Raw genomic sequence first — 17,131 nt, forward strand, 5'->3', positions numbered from 1 at the left:
GCTTGTATCTTCAAATGGTAACTGCACAGATACAAGCCGAGCTCTGATTGGCTGCTTGTGAGGCTGCTCATATATATATATATATATATATATATATATATATGTGTGTAAAATGGTGAACGAATACTCATGTATAGCAGCTGCACCTTCGTGTCTCTTCTATGTATTTTGTCGCAGTAATCAGCAGCCAGTCTGTACTGTTTAGCTAGAGCTCCATCTAGTGGTCAGATATAAGTATGACAGTCCGGCGAGGTTGGGGGAGGAGGGTCACGAGGAGGGTCTTGTGATCAGATTATCCCAAAAAGCTGAGAGATGGAGCTGTATTCTCCCGGGCTGTCATAGAGGTGGGTGCAGTCTATTACTAATATGTATTCTCATGGGTTATTATTGCTGTAGACAGAGGGAGTCACATAGATGTCACTGGGGGTCATTTATCCCACCAGTAACCACGTGTTTATCTGACATTTCTGATACTTTCTATGAATTGCTGTAACTTTGTGACATTAGCATTAAGTGGGATATGTCTGCCAGTGAATGGTGCCTTGCACCAGTCTTCTCCAGCTTGGGACATGCCGGTTGATGCCAAAATGCAATGCTACACAGTACGGCATGAAGGACGTGTTATTAGATTTTTATTGCATTGATTCACAGGGGGCTGATCGGACCCTGGAAGTAACCAGTCCTAGCTTGTAATGACTTAGGGTCCATTTACACAGAAAGATTATCTGCCAAAGATTTGAAGCCAAAGCCAGAAACAGACTATAAACAGAGAACAGGTCATAAAGGAAAGCCTGAGGTTTCTCCTCTTTTCAAATCCATTCCTGGCTTTGGCTTCAAATCTTTGGCAGATAATCTGTAAGATAATCTTTCTGTGTAACTGGACCCTTAGATGTCACAGTTGTCATTGATAGTCTAAGGGGTTAAGTGACGGACATTGGAGCTTGCTGTGATACCGGTGACTGTGGTTGTCAGATGCAGGTTGCAGCCAGTAGATGCAGGGTATGGAGAGAGACACGGATTTCCCCAGCGTCCTTCTGCTTTACACGTATGGGGTAAAACTGACAACAGAAAATACAGTGTTATCGCTTGTCTCTATAGAATTCAGGGACCTCACACTCCAGCCCTCCAGCTGTTTCAAAACTACAATTCCCATCATGCCTGGACAGCCAAAGCTTTAGCCCGGGCATGATGGGAATTGTAGTTCTGTAACAGTTTGACACCTTTGATGTAAATCAGTTATGGGGAACCTTCGGCCCTCCAGCTGTTGCAAAACTACAATTCCCATCATGCCTGGACAGCCGAAGCTTTAGCTTCGGCTGTCCAGGCATGATGGGAATTGTAGTTTTGCAACAGCTGGAGGGCCGAAGGTTACCCATCCCAGATGTAAATGGTCAATCTGTCCCTTTGTTGTTGATGGAATATGAATATGTGTGTAGGGATATAAATCAATAAGGGACAAGTTGTATAGAGTGATCCACTTCTATGGACATAAAGCTTGTAGTCTTGAATGTAGTCTTCAATGTTCAGTCCAGGGACAGGGAACCTATGTTCCTCCAGCTGTTGGAAAACTATGATTCCCATCATGCCTGGACAGTCAAAGAATAATAGAAATTTGTAGTTTTGGAACAGCTGGAGGTTTCCCATCCCGGTTTAGTTTCAAGCATCTAGAAGTGTTTTTTTCTATCAAGAATGAGATGGATTCATTCATTCATCCATTCATTTCAGATTGGACCTCTTTTTCTTGGGTTGAGCAGGGATGGGGGAATGAATGGCTCTGCTTGGAGTTATCAATGGGAACCCTTATTGTTTCCTTCTAGAGGTCACGATATGAGCCGTCCTGACCATGTGATGATCACACAGGAGCGCAGGATCCGAGCTATGCACCTGTGTGATCGTCACATGGTCAGGGATAGTCACGTGATGACGTCCGGAAGCAAATACCCAGGGTTCCCATTCAGTATACTTATACCATATTGTTTTCTACTAAATGGGGGAGAGGAAGTTGTTTGACTAGCTGTGGATATGTACCTATAAGATGTACATGGACAATCCTCATCATAAGGTCCCTCAGATCTATTCTCATTTGTTTTTTAACCTTTTTTTCCCCCCTTCTTTGCTAGGAGCATTGGAGGCAGCATTTTGGGGGGATATGAGGCTGCTGTGTAAATATTCTGTTTGCTGGCAGTGAAGAACTTGATGGCGATGGAATAACTGTCCACTAACTCCATGGCATCTCCCTTTGTTTCCGAGCCCAGACCAGTGTCATGGTGAGAAATCCATACTCCATTGTAATGCGGAAGGAGTGTATGTGTGTGTGTATACTGATCGGCCTTAAAGGGGTACTCCAGCAAAAAAAATGTTTTCTTTCAAATCATATGGTGCCGGAGATATGAAATTAACTTCTATTAAAAAAAAAATCTCAAATGTTCCAGTACTTATCAGCTGTTGTATATCCTGCAGGAAGTTGTGTTTTCTTTCCAGTCTGGAGATCAGGAGAGTTTTTCTATTGGGATTTGCTGCTGCTTTGGACAGTTCCTGACATGGACAGAGGTGGCAGCAGAGAGCACTGTGTCAGACTGGAAAAAATACACCACTTCCTGCTGGACATACAGCATCTGATACATACTGGAAAAGATTTTTTAGTAGAAGTAAATTAAAAATCTTTGGCACTTTCTGACACCAGTTGATTTGAAAGAACTTTTTTTTGTTGCTAGAGTACCCATTTAAATTGTATTTGCCTAGTGACATGTCAAAAGGTTTTATTGGTTGGGGTCTAAGTGTTAAGATGCTGCATGCTTCACTCCCCTACTTTGTGTCTATGAGATCTGGATGGATCACTCCCCTGATCTGTTTCTGAGACCTGGATCGATCACTTTCCTGCTCTGTGTCTATGAGACCTGGATGGATCACTCGGTCTGCTTTATGTGACAGAGACGGGAGAGAATGTGCAAAGTGCAGACTTCGCCTGGCTCATTATTTATATTGATCATGTTCTCAACAATCTGGCCCCCGACCAATCAAAACTTTTGATGTGATTCTATGATGTATTGGAGACTACTTTATTGTGTTACACCATGTTATCTATAGAGGAAACATGATTTATTTAGAGTACCAGAGACTGGTGAGTAGGATCAGGGGCTGCATTCTGGAGCATTATGTGACAACCCCAACAAGTTCCAGCAGCCTACTAGGACTGGTAACCCCATAGCCTACTAGGACTGGTAACCCCATAGCCTACTAGGACTGGTAACCCCATAGCCTACTAGGACTGGTAACCCCATAGCCTACTAGGACTGGTAACCCCATAGCCTACTAGGACTGGTAACCCCATAGCCTACTAGGACTGGTAACCCCATAGCCTACTAGGACTGGTAACCCCATAGCCTACTAGGACTGGTAACCCCATAGCCTACTAGGACTGGTAACCTCATAGCCTACTAGGACTGGTAACCCCATACTCTTAACAGGGAAACCAAGCCTGGGAAAGTGTGTGCTGTAAGTGATCAGTGAGTGAGACTGATATGGGGTTAGCATCTGTAGTACCATACACCTAACATACTGCTGAGAAGAGGCCGCTACAATTTGGGATAACCGTTTAACATGAGGGGGTGCACTTGGTCAGTCTCTCCTGGCTTGCCTTCTTCCCATAGATTATACTGGTGCCATCTCTTCTCCAGTAAGCTATGCACATGCACATGCACCCAACCATACACAGTATACAAAAGAAAACATCATTTATTAGCCCAGGTCACCTTCTGCCACTGTTCTATTGTCCACTTCTGATCACATTAAGTGGTGGACAGGGCATTCTGACCGGTTCTTGCATAGTCAGCTCCATACATTACAAGTCGCAGTGTGCCTTCTAATATGTTTCTATCATAGTTGGCATTTTAAAAGGAGAAATCCAGCGAAAATTTTTATTAGAGGATTGTATTGCCACCCTAAAGTTATACAAATCACCAATATACACTTATTACGGGAAATGCTTATAAAGTGCTTTTTTTCCCTGCACTTACTACTGCATCAAGGCTTCACTTCCTGGATAACATGGTGATGTCACTTCCTGGATAAAATGGTGATGTCACTGCCTGGATAAAATGGTGATGTCACGACCCGACTCCCAGAGCTGTGCGGGCTGTGGCTGCTGGAGAGGATGATGGCAGAGGGATGCTCAGTGTCCCTCCAGTGCCCTGTGTCCCTCAGTGTCCCCCTGCCATAATCCTCTCCAGCAGCCACAGCCCGCACAGCTCTGGGAGTCGGGTCGTGACATCAACATTTGATCCAGGAAGTGACATCACCATGTTATCCAGGAAGTGACATCACCATGTTATCCAGGAAGTGACATCACCATGTTATCCAGGAAGTGACATCACCATGTTATCCAGGAAGTGAAGCCTTGATGCAGTAGTAAGTGCAGAGAAAAAAAGGCCTTTATAAGCATTTCCTGTAATAAGTGTATATTGGTGATTTGTATGACTTTTGGGGCGCAATACAATACTTAAATAAAAATTTTCACCAGACTTCTCCTTTAAGCGGACCTGTCAGCAGCATTTTACTGACTTGGGTCAAATGCACATGTCCGTGGCCATTTTTACAGTCTGGAAATACTGATTAGGATACCTTTCAGGAAGCTTCAGGAAATCACCACTGTTTTCTAACTGTAAAAACTAAAATAAAATATAAATAAAGCCATACCCATCTGCTGCACGGCTGCAGTGGTGCTCGCCCCTGCCTTCTCCCTTCCTGCACTATGAGCGCACAAGTGACGTCACTCATGCACCTCAATGTTGGCGGGGTACAGAGCGGCCTCTTATAATGCTGCCTCAAGCCAGAAGAGTGATGGACAGGGTCAGGAGCCATTGGTTTGTTACCCTTTCAAACACAGAGCTGCATTTAACTCAGAGGTGTCAAACTCAAATACACAGTGGCCCAAAATTAAAAAATTGGACAAAGATGCGGGCCAACCATGATAATTATTCAAGCGCGAATGCCGCGTCAGAGCAGCGTGCGTTGTTCCTGGCACTGTCAGTGTTGTGCTTCTCCCAGCCCTGTCCACTATGATAAATGACATGACATGATAAATTGCTATGACATGACTAAACCCCAACCCATATAATAGCCAATCCCCAAAAAATTGCCCCACATATTAGCCAGACCTTCCAATAATGCCCAAATAGTAGCCAGCCCCCCAAGCTTCCCATATAGTAGCCAGCCCTCCCCCATAGTCTCCTACAGTAGCCAGCCCTCCCCAATAGTCTCCTACAGTAGCCAGCCCTCCCTAATAGTCTCATATAGTAGCCAGCCCTCCCTAATAGTCTCTTATATAGTAGCCAGCCCTCCCTCATAGTCTTATATAGTAGCCAGCCCTCCCCAATAGTCTCTTATATAGTAGCCAGCCCTCCCCAATAGTCTCATATAGTAGCCAGCCCTCCCCAATAGTCTCATATAGTAGCCAGCCCTCCCCATAGTCTCTTATATAGTAGCCATGGCGGGCCTGATGTAATTAAAAACTCTGAATTGCCTGGCGGCCAAAAATAATGGCACCACGGGACAGAGTTTGACATGACTGATTTAAAGCGACTCTGTACCCACAATCTGACTCCCCCAAACCTCATGTGCCTTCGGATAGCTGCTTTTAATCCAAGATCTGTCCTATGGTCCGTTCGGCAGCTGATGCAGTTGTTGTCCTAAAAAACAACTTTTAGGGTAAATTCACATGGGTGGATCTGCTGCTGAGTTTAATGATTGCGATAAATCTGCAGATTAAAACGCTGTGAGAATGTTTGTCATGTAAGTCAATGGCAAACTCAACTAGCAGCGTGTTTGTAACGTTTGGTTTGGTCATTGCGGATTAGATGCAATTTTTTTGCTGGAAAATTCGCAGCAGATCCGCCCATGTGAATTTACCCTTAAAGGGAACCAATCACGCCGAAATTGCCCCCATTGATAAGGAAGCGTGCTGGTACATCAGCCAGCACGCTTCCCAAACATCCCCCTGTCCCCTCCGTCCCCTCTTTTGTTAGCCCGTAATCTTACTTTTGCGATGTCCCGCGCCGTATGCTAATCAGCCCTAAGTAGTCCGGGTGGGCTGAACTAGTCAAGGTGGGCTGTACTAGTCACGGGCCTGGGCGCTGTAATCACGCCCAGAGGGGCGTGATTCAAAGACCTTCGCTCCACCGACGTCATCTCTGGCCCGCGTTCACGTCGGCGGCGCGCCGCGTCTTTCGCATGCCGCGCATGCGCAGTACGGCGGGAGAAGACGCTGACGTACTGCGCGTGCGCGGCGTGCGGAAGACGTTAGCGGCGCTTGCGTTCCAACGCCGACGTCTTCCGCACGCCGCGCACGCACAGTACGTCAGCGTCTTCTCCCGCCGTACTGCGCATGCGCGGCATGCGAAAGACGCGGCGCGCCGCCGACGTGAACGCGGGCCAGAGATGACGTCGGTGGAGCGAAGGTCTTTGAATCACGCCCCTCTGGGCGTGATTACAGCGCCCAGGCCCGTGACTAGTACAGCCCACCTTGACTAGTTCAGCCCACCCGGACTACTTAGGGCTGATTAGCATACGGCGCGGGACATCACAAAAGTAAGATTACGGGCTAACAAAAGAGGGGACGGAGGGGACAGGGGGATGTTTGGGAAGCGTGCTGGCTGATGTACCAGCACGCTTCCTTATCAATGGGGGCAATTTCGGCGTGATTGGTTCCCTTTAAACTTGCAGCCCATGCCAACCGCAGTATCTGTGCCCTAACTTTGCACCACCCCTCCGTCCCTCCTCCCCACCCTCTTCAGCATTAGGAATGCCACTGGAACATTCTCTCCATGCTGAACATTGCACAGGTCCTTAACGATCCAGCCCATGTGCCGGGCTGACACAGGTGGGAATAGGAGACAATCTGCCTGGAGCATTCCTAATGATGAGGAGGGTGGGGAGGAGGGACAGAGAGGTTGTGCAAAGTTAGGGCACAGATACTCCCGTAGGGCACAGGGCTGCAAGTTTAAAAGTTGTCTTTTATGACAATACCTGCATCACCTGCCGAACGGACAGATCTTGGATTAAAAGCAGCTATACGAAGGTACAAGTGGTTTGGGGAGTCAGATTGTGGGTACAGAGTCATTTTAACTGATCAGGAGCACATACAGTTAAAAGGCCTGGCGTCTGGAATTTTGGACACTTTCCCTAGGAGCTGTCCGGCATTCCAGATGCTAACCTAGGGCGCTATGGCGGCATCCGTGCCAGAATTATGGTTGAAAACAGGACAGGCTGTATAATTTCCTGACCTATTTTCCGGCTCTGAAACCATTCAGGAAAAATCCTGAAGGATGCCTGTGCCTATTAGAACACATTGGGGAAGATTTATCAAACATGGTGTAAAGTGAAACTGGCTCAGTTGCCCCTAGCAACCAATCAGATTCCACCTTTCATTCCTCACAGACTCTTTGGAAAATGAAAGGTGGAATCTGATTGGTTGCTAGGGGCAACTGAGCCAGTTTCACTTTACACCATGTTTGATAAATCTCCTCCTATGGGTCCAGAAATCTATCTGGATTTCCTGATAAGAAATCTGTGTAGATTTTCCTGACATGTGCATGGGGCCTAAAGTAAAAGCAGTATCCAGTGACCACTGCATACCAGGAACATGCACAAGGCCAACTCTTTTGCAATGCTCTGACCCTGTCTTCTAGGTCATAAGCAAACAACAGTGTCTATGGTGTGTAAGTGAAAAAAAAATCCTTGAAGATGCTCATAGGATCAAAACAAGGTTTCATCAAACCTAAGTCCAGGCTGTTTATGTCAGACATTTCCTACAATGGATACTCCTGTATCCACCTCTCAGCTCTGCCTGGACGTAGACAAGAGTGTTCTCATTCACTGACAGGAAACACATAAAGGGGAGTATTACACAGGCCGATGGGGGCCCGATAATAATTGTAAACGAGCGCCGATCTGCTGGATCGGCACTCGTTTACTGGGCCTATTACACATCCCGATAATTGTTTAACTAGGGCTGCATGGACATCATTACCAATGTCCTTGCAGCCATTGCTAAACTGGCATATATTACCTATGCATGGTCCAGGTCTCCTCTTGCGGTCCGCTTCTCTTCTCCGCTTCTTAACTGACAGGCCACTCAGCCATTCACTGGCGGTGGTCCCGGCCAGTGATTGGTGGAGGACCATGGATAGATAATGTATTTACTTTGCAAATCGTCAGCCACTGGCCGCGCACCACTATTATACGTAGCAGTGTGCGGCAATTATAGGTCCAAACCTATATCAACGATCAGCCGATGACAACGATCATCGGCTGATGGTTGTGTTTATTATCGATGTCAGAGATACCCCCTACCTAGTGTTCATAGTTATTATGGGCAGATTTGAGACGCTTAACTCCAGCTTTATAAAGACATGTTGGTGGTTTAGTGATCCCAAATGTAGTGACTTGTTCCAGGGGTTCTCTGGACCCCCTGCCCCGGTCTGATGGGAGCGATTACAGACACAGCTAAGCTAACTGCATTCTGTGTCTTTAACTCCCATCAGCTCGGAGTCATGGAAATGGCCTCATGTCAAGCTTGTTTTTGGCAGGACATGTTACAAGTTTTCCTCTTAACCTATCCCAAGCAGCTAGCCCTCAGTGATTTGCATCACTTTCTGCATGGTGCGGCAAGTCATGGAATGAGCTGTCACTCCGGAGCACTTTGTACATTCCGTATCCTCCAGTGGTTTCCATTTGTTACCGCTTAGATCTCAGGCCTCCTGTCTGGAGCATCGACCTCACAATAATCTTCTCAAGAGCAAATCATCTTGAAAAATACCAGCATTGATGGTGATGTGCTTGTCAAGGGAAGGGAAACATCTCATTGTTACATAGAACTATACCCTCAGACGTAACAATGATAGACTCTACGTGCTGCCATCCATAATAAGCTATTTTTTTTTTTTCCTGTCTTGTCATTCCTTATATTTCATCTTTACTTTTGTTACTGTTTATACACAGGATGAATTATTTTTTTCTTTATGATGGAACAAAGGTAAAGGGAGAAGGTGACCCCACAAGGGATGGAATTAACTACTTCTATCCTCCTCAGGTAAGTTACATGGTGTCTGCCTTCCTTAAGCAATCCCATAAAAAAATTAAATGTACAAAACGCTTTTAGGTGCATTCTCTGATCCCATACCGATTGTTTGACTCTTTTTCCCACTTGTCTACACTGCTCCCAGCTTCAGATTCAAACTTTTACAAAAGATATCAGTTTTACATTGTTGCATCCAGCCGTGAAACTACATTGCCCAGCATGCAGTGCACATCAGAGCCAACTGCCATGTGCCTGCTCCTGTCTTTTAGTATCTGCCCGCCACTGGCACGATCTGCTTCTGCTTTGCTTAGTAAACACAGTATCTATCCTATCTATCTATCTATCTATCTATCTATCTATCTATCTATCTATATACATAGATTACACAGAGAGAGAGAGAGATGAAACAACAGTGTCTCCTTTCCCCTATACTACTCAGGAGAAGCTGTTGTTTCCCCACCCTTGGCCAGGTGAGCTCTTTGTGATGTCAGTGGTGGGCGGGGTTGCAGATGAGGCATTATAGCTTGCCTGGAAACAAAAGAGACCAAGATCATGTGACCTCTGTCTCAGAAGAGAGGGGGAGGACAGAGGAGCAAAAAACAGAGTGGACCAGTAAGTGATGATTTTGAGCAGCTTCGGGGTGTGAGTCGGGATGTGCTGCGGACAAACAGACCACAAGCTTAGATTATGTGTGGGGATTGAACAGGGTTAAATGCTTCCTAACCCTTTCACGACCATGGGTCATTGAGGCATCAATGCCCAGGTCATTTTATGACATCAGCTTATGGGATAATAATGAACCCATAAGCTGATGTCCCTGTGTCTGCCCCCTCTCCTCTGTCCCCTGCGGCTGTTACAATCTTGTGGCAGAGGAGAGAGGGCAGAGTTCACGGGCACGTGCCCCGCGCGCCCAGCCTTGCCGGCCTCTGTAGCCAGGAAACCAGAAGCCTGAGGCTTCCGGTTTCCATGGCTACCATAAGGGGCTCTGCAATCACTTCGCAGAGCCCCGATGGACAGCGGACAGAGAATTCTTTCTCTGTAGAGGGAGAATTTTCTGTCAGAAGCCCTATAGATGCTGTGGTCATGCTGACCGCAGTATCTATGGGGTTGTGGTGGGTCTCTGGCTATCACTGATAGCCGGGACCCACCGCGGATGACACAGGCGCAGCTCCTGCCCCTGTGTCATCCTGCGGCGTAAATTACCGTTGCTGCAGAGACGTTAATTTACAGTGCAACGGTGGGAGGGGGTTAAACAGAGCTCCCCTTTAAGAACATTGCTGTCTACATAAGTAAAAGCAGGTGTTTAAGTGGACAGCATACATACAGTATACATACATAGCGTGTGAACAGGCTTACCAGTAGTTGCATTTTTCACTCATTTTTGTTCCCCAAGATATTTTAATAAATCCAATCCCGGGGATGGTAGTCCTATTTCTAGTAATACGTGCTATGATTTATAGTACTGGCTGAACCTGCTGCAGCTCCTCTTAGGATATTTCCCTTACATAGATTGCCTGTAACAGCTTGCGTCTGTATCCCTAGTTCCTGCAATGAGTAGCAGAGCCATTGATGGGGATGATGAAGGGGCAGTTCTGTATAAGCTTTCGGTGTACAGACACATCTCTGGGAATAGTCTCATGACCTTTATCATAACGCTGTAAGCAGAGATGGTGGCGAGAACATGACAGATGATATAAACTCCACCATTTATGCTCTTTACTGCAGCTCAGCTGTGCGCACGGCTACGTGTTATGCTCCTTCTTCCCAGTCAGTGCATAGATATCCATTACATAAGTATATAGGGGGAGATTTATCAAACATGGTGTAAAGTGAAACTGGCTCAGTTGCCTCTTGCAACCAATCAGATTCCACCTTTCATTTTCCAAAGATTCTGTGAGGAATGAAAGGTGGAATCTGATTGGATGCTAGGGGCAACTGAGCCAGTTTCATTTTACACCATGCTTGATAAATCTCCCCCATGGCTACAAACACATCAGTCCTGTACATAGACACAGTACTTACAGATGCAACTTATACACATGAGCATCTTCAGAAAGATGATCTAAAGATCATCCGGTTCAGACCTTGTAAGAGACTGGCCGTTCCGTATTCCTAGCTCCACAGTGTGCACTGACAGGTTCTCTGGCCGCTATTCAATGAATAGCAGCCGCAGAAAACTGACATGTCAGTTTCTCGCGGCGCCGCTAAGGATTCCATAGGTGGCAACGTCACGTATATTTTCGTATTAATCACGGCCGCTGTTGCAATCGGCAACAATGGCCGTAGTTTTACGAAAATATACGTAGTGTGAACATAGCCTAAGGGTGCGTTCACATGTACAGGATCCGCAACAGATCTGCAGCAGATTTGATGGGCCAGACTTGATTTGCTTTGAATCCCCAACTTCAAATCTGCGCCATCAAATCTGCTGCGGATCCTGTACGTGTGAACACACCCTAAGGGTAGCTTCGTACACACTGTACCGCAGCGGATTTGACAGTGTGGATTTAATTCTGTGTTCATTTGTTTAGCCAAATCTGCAGATCTGCTGCGGATCCGCAGCAGAAAATCCGCTGTGATACGGTACGTGTGAGGCTACCCTAATACAATATATTATGATGTATATGATATTGTGATGTATATGTATAATGAGTGAGAACTTTATCAATTACTGCACTTACACAGGACTTGGAGCAGGTGCAGTGATGATACGCCAACCCTTCTTTCTGCAAAGCCAGATGCATCATGGGAAATTTGGGTAGTGTTAGAAAACAGAGAAAAATTGTCGGCAGAAAAAGACTACCTGGTCCATCTAGTCCTTATGTTATTTCCTTTCTTATTACCTTAGGATAGATATTAAAATTGGTATACGTAAGACCCTACTGAATGATTTACTAATCGCCTAGAAGCTTCTGGAATGCTCCTTTAAGGATAATCTTTTTAGGGTGCCTTTACGCTGTAAATTACTCTGCGAGTCTGTCAGGTCCTGGCAGATCACTTTCACTACATACACGCAGAGGTCTGAACGACCGCTGTGTGTATGTAATTCTGCCGGCCCCTTAACCCATTCAGCTGCCTGCTCTGCTCCGCTCTGTATACATTACCTCTCCTCGCTGCACGGGGTCCCCAAGTACTGCTCTCCCGCCTGGCCAATCAGTGAGTTGCCCTGCCGCAGCCACTGATTGGCCGGGCGGGAGAGCAGTACGCCGGGACCCGTGCAGGGAGGAGAGGTAATGTATACAGCGGAACGGGAGCTGAAGGGGTTAAGGGGCCGGCAGAATTACATACATGCAGTGGTCGTTCAGACCGCTGCATGTATGTAGTGAAAGTGATCTGCCAGGACCTGACAGACTTGCAGCGTAATTTACGCTGCGAGTAGCTAGGTGTGAAGGCACCCTTAACACCAGGATCTGTCCAAAACAAAGCTGCTGACAATCTGTATAATCTAGAGAGAAAGAAGGGAAAGGGGGGACACGATTGGACTAAATAAGGTTCATGAGGGAAGTGTTTTTACTAAAAAAAAAAAAAAACTGAACTCAAGAACAAGGCGACATAATCTGAGGTTAGTTGGGGGAAAGAAACAACTTGAGAAAATATTATTTTACTAAAAGAGCAGTAGATGCACAGTGCAAACTTCCATCAGGTTTGGTAGGTAAATCTACAATAAGTGAATATAAACAAGCTGGGAATAAACATACATCTATGCTAAGATAATAAGGAGGGAAATATAAAAGGGTCAGACTAGATGGACCCAGTGGTCTTTTTCTGCCGACAATCTTCTATGTTTTGAACCATTGCTCTTCTCCGACATCTTGACGTGTCCATCCCGCTTATGGACACTGAGGTAGATTGAACGGTTATGGTCAGAGCGTTCCAATGCATTTACAAGTTTTACAGTACAATTGTTATGTTGTCACTGACTCTTGTGAAATGTTAGTTTATGATGTTTCGTGTGTACAAAGAGGCCTTGACGATAGTGTACAGAAACATAAAGAGCTTTCTGTAGCCAGTTTGGCACCGCTGTAGCGACACTTCAAGATCTTCCTTATTGAGTTAACAAAGACTAAACCGTAAAAAGCCATTCATTCCCCCAGGAAGCCTTGTGACATTCTGTACGCTTCTGGAAAAACTCATAATTCATGCACATTACAGCATTTCTATGTGGGTGGAATTCACCATGCTAAATTTAGTTGTCCTTGCTGACTTTTATAGTCCTTTGCTGTGACAGTATCTACAGCCAGGCTACTATAGCAGAGCTTGTAGTACATGGCGATAGTCTTCATACATTTGGGATCCTCATACAACCTTTTCAGTCTGCATTGTACCTTAGGGCCCGTTGACACTACGGATTTGGCGCGGAGATTCCGCAGAATCCCTCCTGCTATGTCTTTGAATGGGAGGGCTTGCGCCCCTCCGCTCAAAGAATTGACATGTCAGTTCTTTGATCAGGCAGCGAAAATCCAGAAGCCTGACCTTTCCACCAACATCATCGTCTGTCGTGGGGATTTACGATGGTCCATACACCTTATACTGCCTACTTAACCCAGCGTCAGGTTTTGCCATCTTTAGCATAAAGGTGTATGGACACGGCGTCCTTTATATTTCCCCTTCCAGCTGGATCCACTTTAGCTGATTTTCTGCTGCCATGTATCTGCAGTGTGTGTTAGCCTAAAAGGCCTATCAACATGAGAGGGGACAAGTCAGAGATCACAGGGGTCCGACCTCTGACCCCCCCCGGCGATCTCCATATCAGCCCCGCGACCATTGTGTTATGAATAGAGCTGCAGGTATGGCATGGTCACATAGTGTACCCGCAGATCTATTCATACCACAAAAGCCAGGGGTCGATATGGAGATCACTGGGGGGTCGGGGTCAGAGCCTGTGATCTCTTACTTGTCCCCTCTCCTGTGGGCAGGGGACAAGTTAATTTTTCTTGGAATACCCCTTTAAGAAATAACACATTAGTTGATGCCTAGTATGATTATCTTATATGTTTTTCAGACCTCTATTGACCAGCAGGAGCTACTATGCGGACAGGTAGCAGGAGTCGTTCGCTGCCTGACTGAGATCGCCAATTCTCCTCCCAATCTTATTCGGTTACGAAAACAAAAATTTGCAATTCAGGTTCATGGGGAGTATTTATGGGTGAGTCATTTTTCATATCTTTCCGTATTTGCATCAGGTTTTTGACAGATTACACTATTCATAGAGGAATAAATAGGTGGATCTCCAAACATATAAAAAGAACAGTCAGAGGCCTGGGACACCACCACAAGGTCTAGATCTTGTACCTAGGGGAGAGGTGCATGCGCAGCATCTCCACCATCACAGAAACATTTACATTTTAGAGAATTAGTTGGTTATTTAGGGAAGTTTTCTCAGATAGGTGCTCGGACCGAAATTCTGTATAAATTTTGAGATTTCTGTTAAAGTTAAAGGGGTATTCCCCCCAAGAGCAAAAAAAATGAAATGCTCCCAAACCTAGCTGGTCTTACTCACCAAGTCCCCCTGAGTATTTTGAGCCGTCCCCCGTCTTTCTAGCTGCTGCTGTTCCAGAGTTACAAGTTTTTCTAAAAGATGTTCTGTAATCAAGATAGGAAACTACATTTCCCGTCATGCAATGCTTATGTCTGATGATTGTGTAGCAGAGCTGAGCTGAGATGGTGATGGGGATATAGCAGAGCTGAGATGTTGTTGAGGATGTAGCAGAGCTGAGATGGTGATACGGATATAGCAGAGCTGAGATGGTGATACGGATATAGCAGAGCTGAGATGGTGATACGGATATAGCAGAGCTGAGATGGTGAAACGGATATAGCAGAGCTGTGGGGGTGGGGGGTGGGGGGTCGGGTACTGCCGCGGGTGAGACCGGGGGGCGGGGGGAGTAACATGCTGCCACGGGTGAGGCCGGGGTGGTGATGGCCGCAGGGGAGACGGGGTGGGGGGTCGGGTACTGCCACGGGTGAGCGCAGTCAGGGGGAACAGTGCAGGTGAGCGCTGGGGGGCACAAAGTGCTCCGGGGCTGGGGGGGCACACGGTATGGGGGACGGGGGTGGCTGCTGTTAGAGAGGGAGACAGTGACAGCTACGCTGATCACTATCTCCTTCTCTAACATCAGCCATCCCCGTCAGTGTCCTCCTTCTCTTCAGATTGGCTGGGTTAGAAGTGCTAACCCGGCCCAGTGAAGAGAGGGAGGACACGTGATGCCGTCTCGGAGGGTGCGGGCCAGGAGCAGGGAGCGTGTCGGAGTGGACTGAGAGCTGATGAATCTATCTGTTTGGTGGGGGTGAATGCATCTGGATAACAGCAAAACTGTGCAGAATTCGTAATAAATTGAGATTGGAAAGATGGAAGGCTACGGGTGGGCAATGTATTAATGCAAAAATAATTTTGGGGGGAATACCCCTTTAATTGATGATATCCACAACAGTTCTGTAGTATTTCAGTCCTATGTGAATAGACCCTTAATGGGTGAACTAATGCAGAACAGGGTGCAAATCGCCATCAGCTGACATCAGGATTTTTCACCATTTCGTACCAAAAGCTTAAAGAGTCACTGTCGTTTAAATTTTTTTTTGCAGACAGAAATCAATAGTACAGGCGATTTTAAGAAACTTTCTAATTGGGTTTATTAGCCGAAAAATGCATTTTTATAATGAAAAAGCAGTTTGAAACTCTCCCCTCTGTCTTCATGACAGGACAACAAAGAGCTAATTTACATTATTGTTCTCTGCTCTCTGCTGGCGACTAATCTCCCTCCTCAGTGCTGGACTGACGAACATGTGGGAAAAAGCCTTAAAGTAGTTTGTTAGCAAGTGATCCATCACAAATAAATACATTTTCAACAGGTCAAACCAGAAACATGCGGGATGAGTTGGGTGAATGTGGACATGTAACAGAGTTTTGCTCTTGTTTTATTTATAGAGGTTCTTCAGTAAAAATCTCTTTTTTTAAAAAAAAATCAACTGGTGTCAGAAAGTTGTATAGATTTGTAATTAACCTTAATTTAAAAGTCTCCAGTCTTCCAGTACTTATCAGCTGTTGTATGTCCTGTAGGAAGTGGTGTTTTCTTTCCAGTCTGACACAGTGCTCTCTGCTGCCAGCTCTGTCCATGTCAGGAACTGTCCAGAGCAGGAGAGGCTTTCTAAGGGGATTTGCTACAGCTCTGGATAGTTCCAGACACAGACAGAGGTGGCAGCAGGGAGCACTAACAGACTGAAAAGAATACACCACTTCCTGCAGAACATACAGCAGCTGATGAGTACTGGAAGACTTGAGATTTTTAACTAGAAGTAAATTACAAATCTATATAACTTTCTGAATTCAGTTGGTCTTGAAGAAAAAAAAGTTTTCGATCGAGTACCCCTTTAAGTCACTGAATTGATGTGACAATGCGACAACTAGTTCTCAGAATTTATGTTTTGCACTTTAATCTCTTTCAGGCTCTTGGATGCTCAGTCGATGTTTCTGATGTCACTTGCAAGTGTTTTTTGGAAGATCTGATTGGACTGTTCAGGTTTTATAATGGACCATTATGGCACGCTTACCGGGTAGCTATCAGCTTGCTATAAGTTCTTCTTCCTTTTTATCATCATAGGTGTGGTGGTTTGGAGCTCTGTAGTGAATATATGGGGATCCCCATTTATATTATAAGTTGGTTTCTTCTCAGGTGCATTCACAGACGGAGTTGAGCGAGGGATGGAATCTTTACGTAGAACACATACAGAACACCTCAAACCTGCACAGGATCTTCAACTCCCTCAGCCATGTGGATAAAACAAAAGTAAGAATCCATGTACAGATTAGTATATTACTTTCTGTGATTAATTCTATTATATATGCACATGATTGTCCATCTGGAACATTTAGCTTATGAAAGAAGCCGCTTCCGGACAGGCGTCTCTCCTTTCTTTCATGCATTACAACCACTGATGTATGCACATGTAGGGGGAGATTTATCAAACATGGTGTAAAGTGAACTGGCTCAGTTACCCCTAGAAACCAATCAGATTCCACCTTTCATTTTCCAAAGAGTCTGTGAGGTATAAAAGGTG

The 17,131-nt window shown here is 45.7% G+C and overlaps 1 protein-coding gene across 2 annotated transcripts in view; it reads left to right on the forward strand.

Annotated features, from left to right (window-relative positions):
- Positions 1–17,131, forward strand: part of HPS4 (HPS4 biogenesis of lysosomal organelles complex 3 subunit 2) — a 45,200-nt gene that overhangs the window by 261 nt on the left and 27,808 nt on the right. The window contains exons 1-6 of one of the 2 annotated variants that reach the window (XM_069961320.1): positions 167–344; positions 2,121–2,267; positions 8,998–9,088; positions 14,079–14,222; positions 16,520–16,627; positions 16,747–16,860. In XM_069961320.1, the coding sequence (XP_069817421.1) occupies positions 2,227–2,267; positions 8,998–9,088; positions 14,079–14,222; positions 16,520–16,627; positions 16,747–16,860 (498 nt within the window). In that variant the 5' untranslated portion in view covers positions 167–344; positions 2,121–2,226. Of the gene's footprint in view, positions 1–166; positions 345–2,120; positions 2,268–8,997; positions 9,089–14,078; positions 14,223–16,519; positions 16,628–16,746; positions 16,861–17,131 lie in introns of those variants that run through there. The other variant, XM_069961319.1, reaches the window with a different exon arrangement.

This window comes from Dendropsophus ebraccatus, chromosome 3, assembly GCF_027789765.1.
Source record: "Dendropsophus ebraccatus isolate aDenEbr1 chromosome 3, aDenEbr1.pat, whole genome shotgun sequence".
In the NCBI taxonomy this organism is placed as follows: domain Eukaryota; kingdom Metazoa; phylum Chordata; class Amphibia; order Anura; family Hylidae; genus Dendropsophus; species Dendropsophus ebraccatus.